This window comes from Dunckerocampus dactyliophorus, chromosome 2, assembly GCF_027744805.1.
Source record: "Dunckerocampus dactyliophorus isolate RoL2022-P2 chromosome 2, RoL_Ddac_1.1, whole genome shotgun sequence".
Taxonomy (NCBI): Eukaryota; Metazoa; Chordata; class Actinopteri; order Syngnathiformes; family Syngnathidae; genus Dunckerocampus; species Dunckerocampus dactyliophorus.
The window spans coordinates 10625922-10646678 of record NC_072820.1 but is presented as its reverse complement, the minus strand read 5'-3'; the positions used below and the strand labels follow the sequence as shown (position 1 = coordinate 10646678).

Genomic DNA, 20757 nt, shown 5'->3' with positions numbered 1-20757 from the left:
CCATCATGCGTGTCCGAACTTCTGTGTGTCAAAAACGTTTGGGGACCACTGCTGTAGAGTACACAGGTCTTCGCATCAAGTCACGTGACGGGTCAATTTTTAAAAAATGGCGTTCATATTCAAAAAGGTATGCGATAATGATTTAAAACGTGTCAAACATACTTCTATGTCTACTGTTGGTATGACGTTACTTTTCGGAAATGCGGCATTACTTTTACGCCATTTGTAACGGGACACACACTTTCCAAAAAGTTCAACTTTTGTCACGTCAGACCACAGTATTTTCACAAAGGTCTTGGGGATCACCAAGATTTTTTCTGGCAAAAGTGAGACGAACCTTAAAGTTCTTTTTGGAACTCCGCCATGCAGGCCGTTTTTGCCCAATGTCTTTCTTATGGTGGAGTCATGAACGCTGACCTTAACTGAGGCAAGGGAGGCCTGCAGTTCTTTGGATGTTGTTGTGGGGTCTTTTGTGACCTCTTGGATGAGTCATCACTGCGATCTTGGGGTCATTTTGGTTGGCCAGCGACTCCTGGGAAGGTTCACCACTCCATATTTTTGTTATTTTTGGATAATGGCTCTCACTGTGGTTTGCTGGAGTCCCAAAGCTTTAGAAATGACTTTAGAACCTTTTCCAGACTGATAGATCTCAATTAATCTCAGTTATGTTTAAAAGGGGGCAGGGGCAATCATTTTTTCACACAGGGCCATGTAGGTGTACCTGATTGTATGATTAATCGATTATCCAATTAATTGATAACTATTTTGGTCATCGATTAATCGTGTCATTTAAAAATGTACTGTAAATCCCCTCGTTTCAGCCTCTCAAATGTGACTATTTTTTTATTTCCTCCGTCATCCATGAAAGCTGACCTATGATCTTTGTGTTTCAGGCAAAACAGGATAGTCACACACATCAACTTTGACTTTGGAAAAGAGCTAACGACATTTTTGCCTGTTTCTGATATCCTGCGATGCAAACCACTGCAGCAGTGGCGGAGCTACGGGGCCACCCTTGGTCACTCTCCAGCCACCCCAGTGGCTACCCCCACGGCTGGGGGACAATTTTGGCAAACGCGGCTGTGTGGTGCAGAACATTAGTTCAGCCTAACCACCGTTTCCGCTTGGATGCATTTCACTGCAGCACACAACTTTCCGTGTGGAGGAGCTGTCAATAAAACCGCGTCTAGCATGAACTGCAAGTGGAGAGGTAAGTTTTCCATGATTACTTTGGTCGCTTCCGGTCAAGTTTTCTCACTATGCTGACTTTGACTTAAATTCTGAAGCGTGATTCAGCACATGAATCTGTTAATATTGGAAGCTCTCTGTAGCAGCACGAGTAGGCATGGAAACCAAGGAGTTTAGTTAAAACAGGAGTGCCGATCGGCATCCACTTCCGTATTATGCCCTGCACGTGTTTGGCCGCCATGATGGGGAGCACAATCCAGAAGCTATGCATTGAAAACATGTCCTCGTTACACTGCTCAGCTATTAATTGCGGTCCAAATGCAGCGGCGGAGCTACGGGGTGGCCACCCTTGGTCACTCTCCGGGACAATTCAGGTATTAAGGTATTACCACCCCTATGTGAGTAATGCTTTCACCTTGGCCACCCCAATGAAACATTTCTGGTTCCGCCACTGCTCTGCAGAGATGTGTGCGTAGAACGTGCGTAAGAACATTCCCACGCAAAAGCATGGGATGTATCCACTTTTACTTTTGCGTGGAAAAATGCGCACGCACTAAATCTAGTGGTAGAACAGTGAAACTACACATAGCTATGGCTGTGCCTGTCCAGCCAGCACATATCATCTTGTTACGTGCTTCACAACTTGGCCATCAAACAAGTCCCCGCCCCTCCCACAGAGCAGACGAGCCGATGCCAAACGCAAAGCCTGCCCCTAAAGTTTATTTATTTGTTGTTTCTTATTGATTTATTGGTGATGCACATGTAGCAGTCTGTGCCAGTGAGTCGTTCATTTGCAGCAGTGTTTGTGATGTTTGCCAGTTAATTGATTATACTTCTCTACTTCAATTTCGAAATTCCTCTTCCTCGCCCTCTTTGCTATGATTTGGAGGAGGGAAAAAGTCCATTCATGCATTCTTAAAGGGATTGCTGCTAAAAGGCGCAAATTAAAAATGTGTTGTCGATTAATCGGTAATTAAAATAATCCTTTGTTGCAGCCCTACCTGTAAATTTGGATTTTTCTCCCGTAATAAAAGGTTTCATTTAAAAACTGCTTTTGCGTGTAGTTGTGTTGTCATTGACTAATATGAGCTGAAACATTTAAGCGTGGCCAAAAAGTAAGAAATCAGGAAGGGGGCAAACACTTTTTCACGCCACTGTAATATGAGTGATTGTGGGCGAAACGTCACTTCCTCCTGTTTCGGTGACGAAAAGTGTAAATATTTCAACATTTGAGCACACATCTAACACAGGAAACATGCCTTTCAATGTTATTTTTCACAGCGAAAATAACATTCACGTGTTTTGGTGTCATGAGCACTTTAAAGATGCATCAAGCCTTTATTATTGTGCCTTTTAGTCCTTGTAGTTGACGTTGTCGTCTACAATATTGTCCAGTTCCTTGCTGTTTTTGACAACAAGGGTTGGCTTCCTCCGGTCCTCAGCGTGGTGCCCTGGACAATATTGGAGACAAGTATTGTTCAAAGAACTGATGTAACTGTTCCATTTTTTTCATACTAATGTGTTAATTCATTATGAGCAGAGGAAGACACAGCCGTAGATCTACAGTTGCAATACTCGTTTTTTATTTGATGTTTGAGAACACCTTGAGGAACTGTCATCTTCATGAGTGTAACATTGACCCTCCAAAAGCTTGAATTTCCCCCTTCTTCCTGAACTTATGTTATCTTCTTGGCAGTCAGTGTTGCGTATTGTCAGATGCTCATTTATGTTGACGTTAGTTCCTTTAAGCTTGTTTCTCTTCTCAGCAATGACACCTTGTTATGTTTGTTGGTGTACTTTATGAGGACAGGTGTGGTGGTGTTATTCCTGCCAGATGATTTCAGAAGGTTGGCCACTTCTTGCTCTGCTGAAGCAACATCATCTTGTTCTCCTCTTATTAGCTGCCCTTGCATAAAGCCTGTGTGTAATGTGAAGCCCAGTCACAATCGCATTGTTCATACATGTGTACGGCTCCAAATCATCAATCGTGGACATAATTTGCGATATAATGTGATCCTTCTTGTTTTATTGCAGAACATGCAAATGTCATTGACAGCATACTTGGTGGCTATTGTCTAAATGTAACGTTCCTGACACCTAGTGGCCAGTGTAGTAGAATACTACTGCAGTGGTGCAGAGAGCATTCACACAGGAGCTGCTGACAGCCACAACTCGGGTCACACTACTAACCATGCAACACTCAGCAACGCTACAGCAGCTAGCTGCTGTCACAACACAAGTCCGACGTAGCGCATCAAAGACGAGGTATTCTTGTTATTTCCACACCATGAATCCAGGGGTGTTCAACATGTTGACCCCCCCTTTGCATGATATTGTGTTGCAAATGTTGCACTGAGCCAACCACTCTTTTTTTTTTTTTTTTGATGGTAAGCCAAACTTTTTAGCCACTTCTTCTTCGTTGGTGTCCGCGGCTATTTGTGAAGTGAGCATCGAAACTAGGAATCAAAATAAAAAAAAAAATGTCAACGATCCCGGGAGAATCTCAATGTTAGTCCCGGTTCCCATCCATGCCCAACCCTACTTCTCACATTGCTCAGAGGAGGCCCCGACCCCAAGAGTGAAGTTGAAACGCAATCACAACTTCTAAGAAACGCAAACAAAATGTATAGTTTAATGACAACAATGTTTTCATTTGTACACAAAAGTAGCATTTTTCTACATTTAGGTCATTTTGTTTGCATTTTCCCCCAAAATCCATTAGTTTTGTTGGCAAATCTCTCTTTAGAATATACTTTTTTTTTTTTACAATCTTGCATATTGGACCAGTGACCAGTACTTCATTCTGGACGATATTATTATTATTACATTCAACATCAAAAAACAGTCAGGTTCCAATAATAAAGGCCAGCTCTAATGACACTGTTAAGTGTCTTTTTGAATGGCACAACCTGATAATTGTCATACGTTCATCAAAACCGATGAAAGAGTGCATATTGAGAAGTAGAGGTCATGTTGACTGATTGGCTTTTGGTTTAGAAATATAGTTGGTAGCGAGTAAAAAGGTAGGAGAGACCAGTTGTCACCAAAAAGAAATACAGCATTCACAGTAATGCAAATGGGCCACAGCACAACGCAAACAACTGTCCACAAAATCATGTCTTCATGTCCAATCAGCTTATCCTGGATGAAGTGTAACTTTTACTGTTAAACAGAATTGATACCTACCCTAACACTGAATAAAAAAATGTCCCTGAGGGAAAGTGTCAGTTAGGTCTGTGTGGTCCTCCTCTCCCATCGGTCTTCGGGCCGCCTCCAGGTCTGGATCCACCGCCTCCAGGAGAGCGAATGTCATGCCACATCTTGACCAGAGGCTCCCTCTTGCTCCAGATCAGTTTGTGACCGTATGTGACATACCAGCTGTGCCATAAAATAGACACGCTCAGTGATAAGGAGTTTTTTTTTTTTTTTTTTAAGTAAAACAAGAACACTTACGTGCCAAAGAGAGCTCCGCCAAGGTGAGCCGCATGGTCAAACAGCCGCCATCCTAACAGCAGCCCAACCGTATCCATAGCAACAAGAGCTTTAAGAGCCTGTAGAACGGGAAACAGAAGTCAACTGCATAAAGTACAACTCGGACCCTTTTTATTTTTTCCCATATTCAGTTTTTTCGCATTTAAAATGTTTAGAATTCTGTTTTTTACCTTTTATACTTATTTTACCAGCATAGAGTGCGTGCTTTTTGGGTTAGTGAATAAAATGTCCACTAGTAAATGCAAAAATCCTTACATTTATTGAAGCAATACACCAATTTTCCCCAGTTATTCAGAAATGGATGTAGCTGGGCTAACTTTTTTAATGGGATGTCAGCGTCTGCACACATTGCGAGCACATTTTTCAACAAACTGTGATGCACGTGATTAAGGAAGATATAGTCACCGATGCAATTCGTATCGCGTTGTTAATGTAAGACTTTTAATGACGCCCTTATTTTGTTTACACAATTAGACAAGATGTGGCAAACAACGCTCTTATTTTGAAGTCCAGAAGTGTGCGGTGTGTTGAGAATGTGTTGTCGGTTAAGACGAGCTGGGTGCAAGAATACACCACGGTTGTTCGCCAGTGTTTTAGGCTGCTGTTTTGACATGTTTAGCCCAGGAGAGGGCAGGTTAGTGTTTGGGATGACGTCCGCCAGGGAAATACATCCCCACATGGCGTTCCCTCACATTTCATTCACATGATGTCACTTTCCGCGAGATTCCGTGTTAAACAGTGAATTTCGTTTTTATTGGCCAATTCCGTTAATGTGGAAATCATAGGACCCTACAGAACCATGCATACTTACATATTCATACATTTCTTGCCTACAACACTGTGTGTAGAAGTGTTGACTGCACACACAGTGCTCCACTCACGTTTCCAGCTGTTAAGGACACCATAGGGAGGAAAATGATGCCCAGTTTGGCTTCCGGTACGTTCGCACAGACTGCAGCCAGCACTGCCATGACTGCACCTGACTGATGGGCACACAGGTCTAACATTCATCCTTGTCCTTGATTAGTTCATATGTAAGAAGAGTCTCTCACCGCTCCTAATGAAGGATAGATGCGTCCAGAGAAGGTTTTACACGCATAGCTAACCATAGTGGAAATCACACCTAAAGGGAAATAATAATAATACAGTGGTTAGTCTTCCTAAGTCTTCCTACCACACACAATCAACCATTCCATTACTCAGTGCACACATGGATGCAAAATGTCATCACCTCATTGTTTTAGCCTCATGCAAACTATGTTATAAAGCACACGTGTCAAACTCAAGGCCTGGGGGCTGGATTTGGCCCGCCACATCATTCTATGTGGCCCGTGAAAGCCTTGAAATAATGAATGTCAATAATGAATGTTTATATATTGTAATTTTGTTCATATTAACTTTGTCTTTACTTTTTTAAGCTTTATTTATATTATTGTATTTGTATATGCATGCTGTATTCTGTAATAAAAAAAAACTTAATATAAATGTATATAAATAAGAACTATTTTAATAACAATTTTAATATATAAAAATATTTTTACAATAATATAAAAAAATGTAATATTTAAAACATATTCTTACAATATATAATAATAATATGCATTATAATATGTATAATATGTATAATAATATGTATTATTTTATTATAATAACATAATAAAATATTAAAGTAAAAACATATTAACAAAAACTTAAAAAAATATTTTTTTTAAATCAAAAAGATTTCTTGCTAAATGTATTTGTTGTCAATATTGAGAGAAAACCTTATTTTTTTTGTTGTCAAACCCAATTTAAAATGACAATTTTTTTTGAAAAATTAATGTAATAATTAATTCACGAAATTCTAAAATAGAATTATAAAAAGTGGCTCTCTGAGGATAACCATAACTGCAGTGTGGTACACGGTGAAAATGAGTTTGACGCCCCTGCTATAAAGGAACTTTCCTCTAGAAAAGAAAATGCACAAGTGTAAAGCTGTACTTTTATGTGAGAATAAAGCAGTAATTGCAGATATTAGGAGTAAAAATACAAGAATAAAATCTTAATACAGTAATGCCTCATTTATTGTGGTTAATTGGTTCCAGACCCGACTGTGATAAGTGAATTTCCGCAAAGTAGGATTTGTTATTTATAAAGGGAATATTTTTGTAGTTAAGAGCATAGAGAACCTGTTTACAACCTTGTAAATACATTTTTAAATACCTCCAGAGCCCTCCAGACATGAAATAACACGCATATATTCACCTTCACAGACATAAGAGTAAATACGCCAAATAAGACAAGACTTGCACTTGTGTGTGCTGCAATAAAAGCCTGTTGTTTTGGCGATCAAGTCTGGTGCTTGTGTGTCTCACCGAACATTACAGTAACATTACTGACACCTAGTCTATATTTTATATCCAAATGTTTATAATTGTCACCGTCTAATCTGCTTGTCAATCGTATCTGCTCTAGCATGTCTTAATGCTGCTAGAAATTGGAGTTTTTCCATATCGCAGACTTACCAGCAGACATGTAGACAGCGACGAACTGCTCCCTCCCTAAGAGGGAGACGATCCCTGAGGAAAACATCCACAGGACATACATGTTGGCCATCATGTGAATGATGGAGTAGTGACTAAAACAGGACAGGACCATGGGAAGGCACTGCCTCTCTGGTGAAGACAGAAACAACACAGAGTGTCAATGTATCTCCATTTCCCATTAGAAAACACATTTCCTGCTGAGCTCCTCACTGGAGGCTGGGTTGGATGTGAAATACTTGAGCATGCTTCTCTGCAGTGACGGGATCCGCCAGCAGCACAGGACTGTAGCATTGACCGCGATAATACCTGCGGAAGAGCCACCATGAAATACCCCACCCAGAAGAAATGTGGAATCATTTCAATAAAGTATAGCGGAGCACCTGTAACTATTTTCTGGCCTTCAGTGAGGCTGCTCCAGAGGTCATCCGCTGCGGACATGAGGAGGATGAGCTGGCGCTGGAAGCCCGTCAGCTGGTTCCACCAGTCATGCCAGTGCACCATGTCTGTGGAGCCCTGGCAAGTAAACGTCACCCATGTGTGCATTGGTCAGCACTGATAGCGGAACAGTGTTGTTTGTCATTCAAACATCACCTGTAGAAATTTGTCCGACTCTTCATCTCTTAGAATTCTAACTCTTGACTTGATGGTCTCATATTGCAGGATGGCAGCAGCACCAAAAGAGCAACCTGTAAACTGAGTCAGAACATCACCTCACCACGTCGCATTGAAATCCGGCAGGTAGTTACCATTGAACGATCTGATTGGTCAATGCTCCAATTGCCTCAGGACTTTGTGTCTCTCTGCCTAGGCGCTACCCTATGTGTTTGCTCGATTAGCTCACTAAAGTTGCATGGAAAAATAAATATTCAGTATTGGATTCAACTCTTGACACCGGGACCAGGTACACACACTACCTATGACACAACATATTTGACACAATTCAGCTGTGCCTGGTGGTGTGTGTTTGTTCACAACCACAAACTGATAAGAGGCTTTTCTCCAATCGGACGTTGGACTAAAAGAAAGAGTTTCATCATCGATTAATGTTACAGTGAGTTGTGTTGTCGCAGAAAGGTGACAAAAATTCAAATAAAACTTAAATGATGATTGACTTAAATTGACCAAAATATGTTTTATGACTGTCGTAAAAGGCCGCCAAGTGGCAAAAAACGACACGCTGTATTAGCGAGCTGGGCCTGGTCTTCTTTCTGGATAATTAACTCTTAGAAGTACATGTAGTATGCTGATAGTTCTTCTATTATTCTCTATGCGTTAGTAGACTTACCCCCACTGTGAACATCAGGGGCTTGAACAGCTTTTTTAGGGGGACACTGGGGCGAGGTGGAGGTTCTGGTGGCCAAGTGTTGTGTGTTTCTTGGTTGAGATTGCCTTCCTTTGTATCTGGCTTTTTAGCTTCACGACGGAATCCACGCCTCACTTGGTTGTAAGGCTCTACTCTTTTTTTTTTTTTTTTTTGAAAGGCAGGTAAACACAAAAAACAAGCATTATTTTTTATAGCATTATAGATTCATCAGGAACATCTTTGCTTTACCTATGGCAGAGGTCGGCAAACCTTTACTATCAAAAGATCCATTTTGCCCCCTTGCTCACTAAAGAAAACTTGTCTGGAGCCACAAAACATAACAGCTTATAAACTTTTAAGGTTTTGAATCTTTGTTGATTTTAGCTGTTTCAACAGAAAAGAAAATAAGTGCTGTGTGTGGGGCCGCACGGGGGCCTAGTGGTTAGCACGTTGGCCATACATTCAGGAGATCTGGTTTGAATCTCAGTTGGGGATCTCTGTGTGGAGTTTGCATTTTCTCCCCCTGCACGGGTTTCCAAAAACATGCATGTTAGGTTAACTGGCAACTCTAAATTGTCCATAGGTATGAATGTGAGTGTGAATGGTTGTTTGTCTATATGTGCCCTGCGATTGGCTGGGGACCAGTCCAGGGTGTGCACTGCCTCTTGCCCGTAGTCAGCTGGGATAGGCTCCAGCATACCCCGGTGACCCTAGCGAGGACAAGCGGCATAGAAAATGGATGGATGGAAGTGCAGTGTGCATATGTAACGGATGCCAACCAGTGTGGTTGTGATAGTATGTTGGTCAAACCTCACAACCTGATGCCTCAGGAAATAAGCAGCGCAGTCCCCTGACAGCCTGTTTCTTTCAGCTTGCTGGCTAACGCTGCTCGACGTTAACTATCAATCAGTGGACTTATGTGGTCTCCGGTTCAAGCACGGTGTGTGCCAGCCTGTATTGCAGGGATGACCACTTTTACAAGTGTAGGTCTACTTTGAAATAAGTTACTACTTTTAAGAAAATGGGTACTTGATTTCAACGTCTTTCAACGTTTTCGTTGTTGTTTCTCGCCTTCAAGCATAGAGGTAAGCCAGCATCGTTGGCAAAGAAGACAAAGGAATCCGTCCGTGCAGAATTAAAAACTCTTATTTTTAATTCGGGGGGGATATATTAACGGTTAGCTTACCGCGGGGGCTCTCTGTCATGTCTCAACAAACGCAGGCAGGTAAACACCAGCTTCCCCTCGCTACAAAATGTTAGATATTTTTTTTAACTATTTTCAAAGATGCGCACTTTCCCCACTCGGGTGTAAAAAAACAAGCATTGCGAAGGGAGCCACAACAAGGAGGCTGAAGAGCCGCACGAGGGGGTTGCCGACCCCTGACCTCGTGTGAGCATATTTTGATTACCGAAAACCAGGAGGGTATATTGCAAAGCGAGTTAGCGCGTTAGGCAGGTATGTTGAGTCTAAAGCCGGGCTTGCCTGTACAACAAAGGCGGCTCTCTTTTACAGCAGCCATATCACCATGGTAACGTAGGCCAAAATCTAGACTTTCATCTTAAAATTGGCAATGAAAGTGCTGCTGTTTCATTGTGCAACTCATTCTGAGATGACATCACCATTTATTGAGAACCCGGTGGACGTCGGATCAAGAATAATAATAATAAGGAATAACATGCAATATGAAATATTAATTTGGCCAATGTTAGCAGAGATATAGTCCTTGTGCGAGTACGCAACCTGTTATTCTTGTTATATTACAATATTTGCAGGAGGAATAAGCACCCTGAGGCATCAATCAACTTCAACAAAGCACTTCTTTATTCTAACGAAAAGGACAAATTCGCCACAAAACACATCAAAACTGCCATCTAGTGGTCACCACCAAGTACAGCATTCTATAATTCAGAGCAGTAAAATGTGAAAACTATATATAGTAGTCATATTTCAAAAATTAAAAAAAATAGTTTTTGGTCCAATTTTTTAATTATTATTTTTTAAAATGGAGAACAAAGTTGAGCGTTCATAAATGAAAGCACTAAGGGTGTAGTATTATAATCAGTGTTAACTTGCGCATTTACAAACTCAGCAATATTATGTCAGCAATTCTCCGTCACTCTATTGGTGGCGACAGTGTTTCTTTCAGCAATGATAATCTTTTTGAACTCCAACGCTCCATAATAATTACTTGCTCCGCTTGGGTAAAAATACTCGGGATCGTCCCCTTTTTTGCACAGAAGTAGAATAATATGACGTCAAACGCCCCCATGTACGTGAACATTATCATGAGCACAAAGCCCGGGTGCATTGAGCCACACCTTCGCAGTACAGGCCCTGGACATTTTCATAACTTTCTTAAAAACAAAACAAAAAAATTCAGGACTGCCAGTACAGAACGTGAAAACAGGACGTTTGGTTATCTTACATTACCGCCATCCATCTGTTTTCTATGCCGTTTATCCTCATTAAGGTCGCGGGGGTACCCTGGAGCCGATCGCAGCTGGCTTTGGGTGAGAGGCGGGGTACACCCTGGATTGGACGCCAGCCAATCACAGGGCACATATAGACAAACAACCATTCACAATCGCATTCATACCTATGGACAATTTAGAGTATGCAACTAGTCAGTAATCGATTAATTATAAACGGAATTGGTCACTGTGACATGCCAGCTACAAGCTCAAGGTGATTCACATTCCACCACACTACTTAAACAACGTATACCATACAAGTAGAACAAATATGTTCAACAATACCGTACTGTCAGCTGATCACAAACATTCTTTCATTCATACTCTTCTCACATGACCTCTATAGTCTTTTATTTAGTTACCTGGAAGCTCGTGGAGCTACGTCTTTAGCTAAAATGAAGTTTGTTTGAGTCCATTTCACGATGCATCCTCTCCACGCCATATTTGTTAGAGTTCACCAAGGACATTAGACATAAAGAGACCTGCATACTAAGACTTTACTTCCGTAGTATGCGCTGCGCGGGTTTGGCCGCCATGATGGTAGGCAGAATCCAGAAACTTTGCATCGTAAACATGTCCTCGGCACACTGCTCAGCCATTCATTGCTCTAATAGACGGTCCAAAAGAACAGATTTGTCATGTTTCAAGTTCCCCAAAAACAAAGACAGGTATGTATCATAGAATTGTTGTAGATTTATAACACAGGTTGTTGTAAATAAACAGGACAGTGGACAAGACTCACGAAGTATATATTGTGTGGGGCTCCCACACAATATAGCTTAAAGGTCATTTTGTTTTTCTGGGTGATTAGTTGAATTTATGAGTCGGTGATGATGATGATTTAGGTTATAGCCTATCTAATGTGTTAACATTACCATTACCGAAATAAATGTTGCATTGTGTAAATACTTCCTGTTAATTCTTCATATAATATAAGTATTATTATTTTGTATTCGATTTTTAAACGTGATTAACACGGCAAGGAAGGAAAAAAGTCAAATAAAGAAGGAAAAAGTTTATTTCATAATGCTGCTCAGGTTTTTATTGACATCTACATGTCGGTTATATTTCTGCAACATAATGGATTTTTACACATTTATGTATATTCATGGTGTTCAGTAAATAACATATATCCATTTCATCAAAGTGTACGCACAGTAGTTAACTATTTTATACTCAGAATACATTGCACTCTGTTGTCCGCCGAACCCCGCCTAACTCTCTTGTTCACCATCATGGCGGCTTTCTGCGCCATGGCGTACTACACTCTGGTCCATGCATTTGTGGTATACTAGCATGTCTTCTACAGTCCTAGTGTCCTCGGTGTTGACTTCAACCGGAAGCCCCGCCCACTCGGAGTGGCTTCATCTGATGTTGCGTTCATGACTCCTGTTCGGGCTGCGATATCTGCCTATCACTGAAAGGTTAATTTAAATATTCATTTCGGACAAAATAAAGTAAACTAAAAGGAGGAAATGCATATAAAAATACTATTTATGTAGCAACTATCCAGATCCACGTAATGGTGAGATACATTTTATGTTCTATGTTGTATATATCTATTAAAAATCACACCCATGAAGGCAGAATCACTTTTGGAGGACCTTTTTACACCACTATGGATTAACACTTTGGTTCCCTCTTGTGGCGGAAATGAATACTTACAAAAATGCTTGAAAATAGCTTCAGTTGCCGTGCATTACATATTGTATACAGCACTTTTAAAATATTTGTTGAAATTGTGTAATACTTTTATATTATTAATACATGTTTTTGTAAACAAAACCCTTTTTAAAATCTTACTTGTAGAAATTTGCTGAAATAACATTCTTCTTATGGTACTTCGAATGCAACTGGTTTTTTTTAAAATATAGAGTAGAATGTCAAGATTATTCTAGAAAAAATGTAAAAAAAAATGTATTTAAAGTAGTCAGGGGCAATATTCCACTTACAGTATAGAATTTTTTTAAAACCATTATTCACCAATACAAATCTGCTAACTTGCTGGGGTTTGTTAAAATGAAAACATGACAGAAAGCAGCAGAAGACGTCAGAGGGTGAGCAGTATTGATGGCACTGGGTGTTGCTATTGGCATCTGGACAAGTTCCACAAACTCCTCACAAGCTCCCCCTTGACTCTGGAATTAGGTGAAGAAGTTCCAATATAGCTGCAGTGCAGTGTCCGCAGAGAAGCTATAGGCTCACCTCCAATCCCGTATCTGCAATACACTTGCTGGGCTTTGGCGTCGCAAAATATTGCATACTGCAAGCCAGCGCTTGTATGAGATCATCATTTTTGGATCCAAGAGTGCGTGCATGTATTAGAATATACATATATGACTAAAGGGCAGCAGTGTGCCTTTGCTGCTGTGTGGGCCCAAGGACACACTGCCAGGTTAGATGATATCCTATTGGGGATATTATCCTGCGAGTGCAGGTTTGGGTCAGAGCAGGACATGGCGATGGAGCAGAGGAGAAACATGATGAGGGATGACAGTGATGGGAGAACAATTAAAACCAGGGTGACAATCAACATGACGAAAATAATACCATTTGTTTGGTTGATACAGTTTAAAAACTGTATCTGTGCTCATTCGTTTCCTTATGAATGATGTCAAAATCTATGCAAGAGTTCAAGTTCCTCTCTGATCAATGTGGAACATTTATTTCCCCAGCAGAGGTGTCCTCTTTCATAGGTCCCCTCATTGATTTGCAGTGAACCGACGCCAGCTGGTGTTCGCTTGTGGCGGGAACAGCGTCCCGGGCCTGCATCATGTGACAGGAAAAGAGGCGTCTGAAATCACTAAAACCTCATCCATGTCATTTAGCTGTTTACACTGAAAAATTCGCTGTCCCAAGCATGACACGGAACATCATTTAGCCTTGAGACTTCATCCCTAATGTGTGCTACCGGCTACACTGTCCTTTTTTTATACATCAGAGGAAACACGAGCTGTTATCGCCGCGTCCCACAAGTGCTGACAGGGAGCTTTCTCCAACACTGATCAATGAGCCCGTTGGATATTAACACACTGGCGCTTGTTTTCTGTCATTTTTTCCCCTCTCCTTTTACTGCACCGTGTATGCTCTGTGGTTACAGTGTTTATATTTGAATTTCAGACAGTGGCATTCAAAATAAAGCGACCGCTGCAAATTCTTTTTGCATGACAGCATCACCCTCTCATAGCTCAAGTGGTCCAAAATGCTTTACGTGAATGTTTTTCATGATTAAAAATGCAACAGATTACAAGAGGCACTTTAATAAAAACTATTATGCGCACAGTAAGGCCTTTGTGTGCTTAAGGTCTGGCAGTTCACACGAATGCAAATTGATTACACAACACCGGTCACTTCCTTTTAAGAGCTTTTTACTCAAAGCCATTGCACAACACATTTATAATTCCTTGTTCAATATACTGTACTCCACACGCTCGCCGTCGGAATTCTACCACCATATCAAATAACTAGCACAATATGGCTCTGGACGCATCTATTGATTGTATTCTTTCATTAAATATTGATATGCCTCAGCAAAATATCACCTGCCTGTGCTACGGTTTAAGCATTTGAGCATGTGGTCCGAGGTAGATGGCAGGGACAGGACATAACTGTAATTTTGAGAAATGTGTTAATAAAAGTATTACATTGCACAGTATATTGAGCCTATAGGTTGGTGCAGAATTGCATAAAACAATAAATAAAACTGCGTATCGTTTATGGTTTTGTGCTGTGTAAATGACAATTATGGCCTTATTTATGTTTATCATCATAACATCGCCTGCAAGCTTCGGGGAAAAAGCATGTTCGAGCAGCTTTTGAGTAGTATAATCAGATGTCCTCCTGCATCAATAACACTCAACACACACGCACACACACACATAGAGAGAGAGCTCAAAAGAGAGAGCCTTTACCTGAGCCCTCAGTCCAGCGTCACAAACCCCTCCTCCTTCCTGTGGGTGCTGCCATGTGCTTCAGTGGGTCCCACACAAGGGCGGTGGGGGCCAGGAGGAGGTCATTTTGCACTCTGTATTTATTGAAAGAAACGTCCTGACTTGAGGCTGCTCTTCTATCTAGAGGAAGCAAGGACAGAACCCCAGTCTGGGAGCATCCAGGAACGGTCGGTCTCTGAAACTTCGGCACCACAAGGGGACATGGGTGATAAAAACGCTGGTAAGAAACACTCACAGCTGGTCCATATTATGACTACGTCACTATTTTTGTGCTCTTGGAATAGTTTTCAGTGTTGATGAGCGACTGCATGCATAAGCTTGCCTGCATTAGGAAGCCTGTGTGGGGATGTTAGTGTACCGATGCAGCACCTGAACAGCCCCCTCTACCCCTTCACTTTGTTACTTAGTGTGTACACGTAAAAGACTTGCTTACATTTCTGCCTCCGTGCATTGTGCATTCCTAGTGTGGCGCAAGAGAACAGTAGCTGTGAGAGTCCATGCTTCATGTGTTATCTATGGATTTGAATTCCTTTCTCGTTCTTTTGTTTTGGGACTGGTCTTGCAAATACAGGGTCCCATTGAAGCTATTTTAACCAACCTAAATGTCAAAATCATTACGATATGTCTTTTGGATTAGGCCCTACTTATTTCAAGTTTACTGACTTGCTTTGGTGAAGTGGATTCAACAAAGAAGAAAACAGAAAACACAATGTCTTATGGCTTACTCCTTAGCGGGAGTTTTTCCTTGCCTCTGTCGCCAAGGTGCTTTGCATGGTTTTCCGTAATGTATAAAGGGTGTGGTTGTAGACCAGCTCAATGTTTGAAATGCTTTGCGATTACTTCGTAAACAACATATAATTGATAATTAATAATAATTGATAATTCCTCTCTTCATTGTAACCCTCAGTCCTTTTTTTTTTTTTTAATATGACACCTTTGTTTCCTAGCATCTCCAACTAGCACACAAAGCTGGAAGTCTTGGTCAATAAATGGTTTAGATCAGGGGTGTCAAACTCCTTTTCATTGAGGGCCACATGGCAGTTGTGGCTGCCTTCATAGGGCCACTTGTAACTGTTGTTATAAACATTACGAATATAAATATAACCTCATGATATTATTACACAATTGCCCGTGCATTTGATTATTAAATTTTTACTAACAAAGTGATGGATAACTTGCTTTGAATTGAGAAGTGAAGTGAACATGTCAAGGCGGCAAGCAGATATTCTGGGATTTATTTTTGATAACAAAAAATGCTTGGAATATCTGATCAGATAAAATTAAAGTTTAGACAAACTGCATGCAGTACAATTTTTCAGTCAAAATGAAAGAATAAATACATTTAAAAGGAAAAAGATGAAGTGCATTATTGACACACATTATTCCCAGGCTTTTGCGGGCCACAGAAAATGATGTGGGGGGCCACATCTGGCCCCCGGGCCTTGAGTTTGACACATGTGGTTTAGATGAACCAACCCATGACAAGGTTGAAGAAGAAAACAGCAAACACTTAAGGCTGTGCAGCAAGCACAAACCTGAAGTGAAATATTGTCATAAAGAAAGTAAGGTTGTGGGTTGGAGAGCTAAACGATATCTTACCTTGCTATGGTACCTTCCCCAAAATGCTTGCTTGTGTCTGTTATGGTTGGTGCGTCTGTAGAATGGGTGTCCACCAAGGGCCACTAAAGAAAAATGAAAGGATGCAAGGGCCACTTTTGATATTTTATAAACCAACACATGCTAAGAAGTTATATACATTTCAAGACAAAGCAGCATCTCAGCTTTATGATATACAGTAGGTGAAAAAGCGTGTTAATAGTACTTCGGTCTTCTTGTTTCTTCTTTCTTCTCTTGCGCTTCTCTTTCTGTCTCTTTTTTTTAAAGATTTTCCAAATAGTTGAACTTTCTTCTTAAACAATCTTTGTGAATTTTCTTTTCGTAATATTATGACATTATTCCCATGATATTTTGACTTTATTCTCTTGATATTATAACTGTTCCCCCAACCTAATATTCCAAAAATTACAACTTCATTTTGTTTTTTGGTTTCTCGTAATATCACGGCTTTTAAATAATAACTTATTTTTCTTTTAATATTTAAATTCTACGCGACTAAAATGAAATTATTTTTCCTCCTACTATTACAAGTTTATTCTCGTAATTTTTTTGTTTTCTACTTAGAATACCACTTTTTTCTCTTAATCGTTTTGCTTTATTTTCGTAAAATTACAGCTGTTCTAATTTTCCAACTACTTCTACTTTTTTCTTGTAAGTTTTCTTCTCGCAATTCTGACTTTATTCCCATAATATTTGGACTTTATTGTTGCAACATTATAACATTTTCCGCAACCTAATTTTCTAAAAATATAAACCTTATTTATCATTTTGTTTGTTTCTCATAATGTCTTTTTCCTTGAATACTTCAACTTTTTGCTACTAAAATTGCGTTATTTTTCCTCATTATGTTTTTTCGGAATATTTTGACTGTAAAAAGCATTTTTGCCGCTGTTTTTTTTTTTTTTAAGTTTTCCTGTCAAGTTATATTTTGACATTGTGCCGTAAGCCTCAAATGGCCCCTGTGCCGCACTTTGAACACCACTGGTCTCTAGGTAACTATTAGTTCTGCTTCTAACCACACCGCATTATTGACAGGAATCAAGAATAAAAAAGACAATAAAAAAGCCAGTGTGAGGCAATTTCATTCAAATTGTTATCCTGAAATAACAATTTGACCAACGGACATCGTGTCTCAGTACGCCCTTGCACAAACATATGATCAAATTAAACACCTGGTATTCGCTGAGGTTAAAGGGAATGTATGCAGCTGGCTCAAGATTAAGTTTTTTTCAACCAAAAAATATAAGAACATCACCACCGGCTAGCATTTAGTGTTTTACAAGAGCAGATTGTACAAAAAGATGTTTATATTTTTCAGAATTCAGAGTAGAAAGTGTGGGAAACGATCGCTTGGCCTGAATAAAATAACTGGCCTTCATGGCGGTTTAGAGCGGTGGCTAACAATTTACATTGATGTTGTTGTTATGGGATGCTATACATGCTATGGATAATAGAGAGTAGCACATGTACACAAAAGCAGTCAATCAACAATTTGCAGTCATTTTGTGGTGTAATACATGCGATAAAAGCTAAAAATTGAAGCTAAACTTTGCCAAATTACCATCATTAGCTGAAAACAAACATAAACTTTTGCGTGCTTTACGTACTCAAACCAGGAAGAGGATGTTCTCAAAGTATGAACAGGGCGGGATATAATACATAAATTTACTAAACTAAATGAAACTTAGCCAAATCGCTATCATTAGCTGACAACAAATATAACCAGTGCATGTGTTACGTTGGCCGTAGCTTACATAGTCAAAGCAAGAAGAGGGCATACTGCTTGACGCATATTGGAATGTGGGTGCCCTCTAGGCAACAGGGGACCCCACTGCATACAGACCCATTTAAGACAAGAAACGGCCTCAACTGAAAGATAAGAAAATACAATACATACAAAATATGCGCATAGAAATGTTAAACGATGCCATTAGAAGTAGAAAGGCTGGAAACCAAAAATGTTGTGAAATTATCCAGATAACCCAACTGTGTTTTAATGAGTAAGTGGCTCTTTTATACTTTGGAATCCTCTCTTTTGCTCCACTGTGGGCTGCGTTGCTGTAAATAGTGACTCATCCTCTCATCCCGACTCAGCACCAGTTTAAAAACATGCTGGTAAAAATTAGGGCTGTCAAATGATTAAAATTTGTACTCAAATTGATCATAGTTTTCAAATTAATTAATCATGATTAATCACCATTTGCAACAATGTCTGTAATACACCCATTTTTACTGTATTTTATTAACAGAAAGATTAATGACATTATATATTTCTACAGTATCTCTGTGTGTATTAACAGCTCCAAATGAACTGAAAATGTAAATCAAGCTAAACTATCTAAACACATTTGCGATCTCTTTAATAGTAGCAGAACATTTGAATCACACTTTTGTTATTATGAGCAATGAGGCGTTGCATTCAATGACACCACGTAATTGAAGTCGCATTCACATGTTTTAAGTGTATTATCTGGGATTTCCGAGCATCCTTAAATGTAGCAAATTGTACTTTCGCATTATGAGTTACAAAGTGAGGGATAACAATAGCCACTTATTGTTTTTCTTTGTCTTTTTGTTTATTAAGACCACACAAACACGCATAATAAAGCGTTGTTGTGGTGTTCGTCGCGTCTGTGAATGCGCCTTGTGCAAAGTGTTGCAAGGACGGACATGGAGAGGTTTTGGTGAGTTGGAGATACATATATGCCGTTTACAATTGCACTGTTGTTGGTGTGTGTTGACTCTGTGTGCCTCTGTGGGGACGCTGCATTATACCTCCGTCTCAATGTCCTTCATGATGCAAACTGAACTGTGGGCAGTAAAAAAGGTGCATGTTGACACTTGAAACAGTTCAACTCTACAGGTGGCATGATTGAGGGGATGCCGTTATAGGTAGAAATGATTGCAAACTCCAAATAGCAGATGTACAGTACATGCGCTAAACACGTCACATTGTACCATGTGACTTGTAAGGCTGGAGATGTGCTATGTAGCATCCTTTGACAAAAGCAGAACGTAAGTGCTTCACAAAAGCAGTTCATCTTATTGTTTCCCAATACTTCGGATAATTACATTTTGTTGTAACCCACTACAACATGTTTGCGATATATTTTTGGAATCTTGATTTCAGCGGTGGGGAGTACACAACTATATTGAGTTCAGGGGGTTTTGGGCGACCAAACACATCCACACAGGCACAGATTTAAATGTGATTTAAGCGAAACCTCTGATATTACAATCAGTCTAGCTAACTTGTCCCAGGCAGAACAAAAGCCCAACATGTTAACTTACACTTGCGGATGAACACAGATTCCGTCCAACTAATAAAACACTGGTGTGCAAGTCCAGCTGCTCATGGAGCGACAGCGGGGACATCTAATCACACGTTAGCATGATTCGGCAGGCTAAAGGGAAACAGGCTTCAACTTGAGCATCTGTTTTCCGCTTGGTCCTAGTGCATAGCTTTTCTCTATTTCCATTTAAAGTAGCGTAACATTCTATAGCAAAGGAATACAGTATTTCCATTCAGAATTAAACTCTATTTTCCTCCGAGATTTTTGTTTTTAGGGATGTATTCGTGGTTATGGATAGCTTACCAAGGGGGTAACACACTCAACAAGATGGCAGACACTGGCTTCCCTCCTCCTTCTCTTGCTCATCCAATCAGCAGTCAGAATGTAGCCTAGATGTATTCATGGACTTACAGTGAGTTGGATATTTCAAACTCTTTTTGAAAATGCACATTTCCTCTACTTTGGTGTAAAAAAAAAATCACCGTGCTCGGCGAAGGGAGCCGCAGCAATGAGACTGAAGAGCCGTGTGCGTGGTTACCGATCCCGGGGCTATACATTCAATGATAGCTAATGTTAGTAGCTAAATGTAGCCAAATCACTATCATTTACTGACAGCAAATATAACTAGTGCACATGCTACATTGGGCGTAACTTGTGTAGTCAAAGCAGGAAGAGGCAGGATATAACGCTTGCAGTCTGTTCGAATGTTGGCGCCCTCTAGGCAGCTGGGGAACTCATTGCATGCAGTCCCTTTAAATCCATCCAAGGTCAATTCAGACATTTACTGCATCGAGGCGAAACTAGAGCTGGTTTACTCTTCCATGGTGTCATCAAACACATAGCAGCGTTTGCTCAAATACACCCAGGTTAAGACAGGAACAGTGAAATGAATGGAAAATGTTTTTTTTTATTGGCAT

General features: G+C 40.2%; 1 protein-coding gene and 1 long non-coding RNA gene across 3 annotated transcripts; both read right to left on the bottom strand.

The window, feature by feature from the left end:
* Positions 1 to 2438: 2438 nt before the first annotated feature.
* On the bottom strand, positions 2439 to 11445 carry parla (presenilin associated, rhomboid-like a). 2 transcript variants are annotated; one of them, XM_054769299.1, is made up of 10 exons: positions 11343 to 11445; positions 8491 to 8662; positions 7797 to 7898; positions 7586 to 7718; positions 7416 to 7511; positions 7185 to 7334; positions 5733 to 5803; positions 5562 to 5663; positions 4642 to 4739; positions 2439 to 4566 (listed from the first exon to the last, which is right to left on the bottom strand). In XM_054769299.1, exons 1-10 carry the CDS (start codon positions 11420 to 11422, stop codon positions 4413 to 4415), a joined length of 1158 nt encoding a protein of 385 aa, XP_054625274.1. In that variant the 5' UTR covers positions 11423 to 11445; the 3' UTR covers positions 2439 to 4412. The 2 variants fall into 2 exon arrangements, 1 of the variants encoding a protein (XP_054625274.1); XR_008569668.1 differs by having other exon boundaries at positions 4521 to 4566; positions 5492 to 5663.
* Positions 11446 to 16156: 4711 nt separating this feature from the next.
* LOC129169253 (uncharacterized) lies at positions 16157 to 20187 on the bottom strand. The gene is made up of 4 exons (XR_008566394.1): positions 20144 to 20187; positions 18302 to 18416; positions 16530 to 16612; positions 16157 to 16465 (listed from the first exon to the last, which is right to left on the bottom strand). It is a non-coding gene; the product is annotated as an uncharacterized LOC129169253 (long non-coding RNA).
* Between the last annotated feature and the right edge of the window lie 570 nt (positions 20188 to 20757).